The sequence below is a fragment of the Oratosquilla oratoria genome, chromosome 26, assembly GCF_046742065.1.
Source record: "Oratosquilla oratoria isolate Oo_2021 chromosome 26, ASM4674206v1, whole genome shotgun sequence".
NCBI classification, from domain to species: Eukaryota; Metazoa; Arthropoda; class Malacostraca; order Stomatopoda; family Squillidae; genus Oratosquilla; species Oratosquilla oratoria.
Window position 1 is genome coordinate 26,959,359 of NC_134802.1, and position 2,297 is coordinate 26,961,655.

The following is a 2,297-nucleotide window of genomic DNA, read 5'->3' on the forward strand; positions in this document are numbered from 1 at the left end:
TGTGAGTGAACGCTTTTAGTTTTATATGTAGAGGAATAGATATTCTTTAGGTCCTTGTGAATTCTTATTGAACACTAGTATGGGGATGTTATTTTGTATTTTTTGTGTCGACATCTATTCACTTATACATACATACATATACCAAGGCTTTTTCCCCCTTCCAAGGGAGGTAGCCAAAAAGGGAAAGTCATAAAAACACTCCCACCCATTTCATCCCCAAATACACTCCACACCCCTCCCACCCTTCCTCTCATCTGAGCACCTCCTGGATGACGGGTCATCCCTGCACCCCGCCCACCGCCCTGGGTCAGAAGCAGTGTCGCAAGACACAGTACATCCACAGCAAGGCCGCTTCATTTAATTGGCGACCCCCCCTCTCCGTCCCCCTTTGCATATAAGGAGAGGACGGGGAGAAATCCCTTCGGGCTGCGTCAAAATTTACTCACACATACTACCCCACCCCCCACCCCCCCGCCCATTTCTCCTCATGCAGTCACAACATCATCCATATACAACCATTCTCCACTCACCTCTGTCTTCCGTCCTCTCCCTTCCTTCCTCAACAGACATTCCCCTCTTCCCCGTATTAAGTAATTTATTTATATATGTGTTTTTATGTATGGTTATTTGTTTATTAATTGATTTTTTTTTATTAAGTTCTTGTTGTCTACATTTGCACCTTTATTACATATTAATGCTTTGATATACATTGAAAATCTAGTTTGAATATATATGAGCCTATAGATCATTGGAAAGTCAGTCCAGGTCTTATTTTGTTTGAGTATATACTACTTACCAAATAGTATCTTTAGCTCTTTTGATGCACAGGGGATGTCTCTTGGTCGAATGGAAGTCTCTGGAGGCAGACATAACAAGTGAACAGCAGGGAAAGTCAAGGAACACTGTGGATTTAGGTTGTTTATTCTTCATAGCTTCATACCTCGGTGTTTAGTTCTTCAAAGAAGGTGAAGAATAGGGGTCAGTTCAAAACTCGGTTTGAACTTGTGTTGCTGAGATTTGATTTCTGACTTCCGGGCTCATGTGGCCATCGTGCACCTTTTGTACTCGATGATCAGAGGCTGGTTGAACGCATTCGGAAGCGTCGAGGGACTCTTCGGGGGAGACGAAGAAGGAGGAGGAGGAGTGGGAGTTGTCACCGAGGGATTCTCTTCAGATCTTCTCAAGAAAGATTTCGAGATTGGAAGACTTTTAGGATCAGGCTCATACGGATGGGTTCATAGAGCTGTGACAAGATCGTCCGGAGAACCAGTGGCTATCAAATGCCAATTGGAAGATGAGGACGCCGAAGCAGAGATCACAGCACTGAAGACCATCGACAGGCATGCCAATGTTATTGGCTTGCAAGAGGTTATTAGAGACCAAGAGTCAGAACACATCTACATTGTTCTGGATATCATGGATGTAAACCTCGAAGACACTGTTTACCGGATGGCCGCAAAGGGCCTCAGCTTCAGCGAGAGCGAGTTGAAATCCGTTTGGCAACAGTGCCTCAACGGACTCCGCCATGTCCATAGGGTTGGACTTCTCCACCGCGACTTGGCCGCACGAAACATCCTTCTTGATAGGACCGGTGCTGTTAAACTCACAGACTTTGGTATGTCAATTCTACGCAAGAAAAGCAAGGTCATGAGAAGAAAGGACCTTTTCGACCTTAGCGTCGTTTTTATCTTTAGCGTGTCACAGCAGGAGGTCGACGACCTTGACCTAATCGACGGCAAGGTTAATTCAGCTGGAGTTCGGGTCGTTGAAAGCTTGTACTTTGGAGGGGTTTCACTTGGAAAGATACTTAAATCGAGATATTTCTTTCAGAAACCTCTCCCACAGCGTCCTCGAATCAGCCACATTCTCTCTGATACTTCAACAGACGACCATGAAGAACATAAGGATGCTTCTTCTCATTATTGAATTTCTCAAAATTACGACTTGTATAAAGGTTTAATATTCACGAACATATTCTGTAATTGCTGCTGATAATAAGTTGGTAAAGCTATGAAAATAGTTCTTATATAAGAACAAAAGCTTTTTTCAGGTCTAGAAATGCACAATCAGCCCATCCATCTCTTTCTTGTATTACATCTATTAGCCTTTAATATAAACACATTAAGTTTGTGACGCATGATCGTCCTTGTCTAAATTCAAATTGCTTTGAATTTAGTACTTTTTTTTTCCAAATGACTTACCCATCTAATTTTGATCATTCTTTCACAAATTTTAGCTATCGTACTTGTAAGAAAGACCGGTCTATAGTTAGTAGGGTCATCCTTGTTTTCCCCTTT

The 2,297-nt window shown here is 42.7% G+C and overlaps 1 protein-coding gene across 1 annotated transcript; it reads left to right on the forward strand.

The window, feature by feature from the left end:
• The first annotated feature begins 1,068 nt into the window (after positions 1-1,068).
• LOC143039319 (cyclin-dependent kinase 11.1-like) lies at positions 1,069-1,926 on the forward strand. The gene has a single exon (XM_076209197.1). The coding sequence runs from the start codon at positions 1,069-1,071 to the stop codon at positions 1,924-1,926; it is 858 nt and encodes a 285-aa protein (XP_076065312.1).
• Positions 1,927-2,297: the final 371 nt, after the last annotated feature.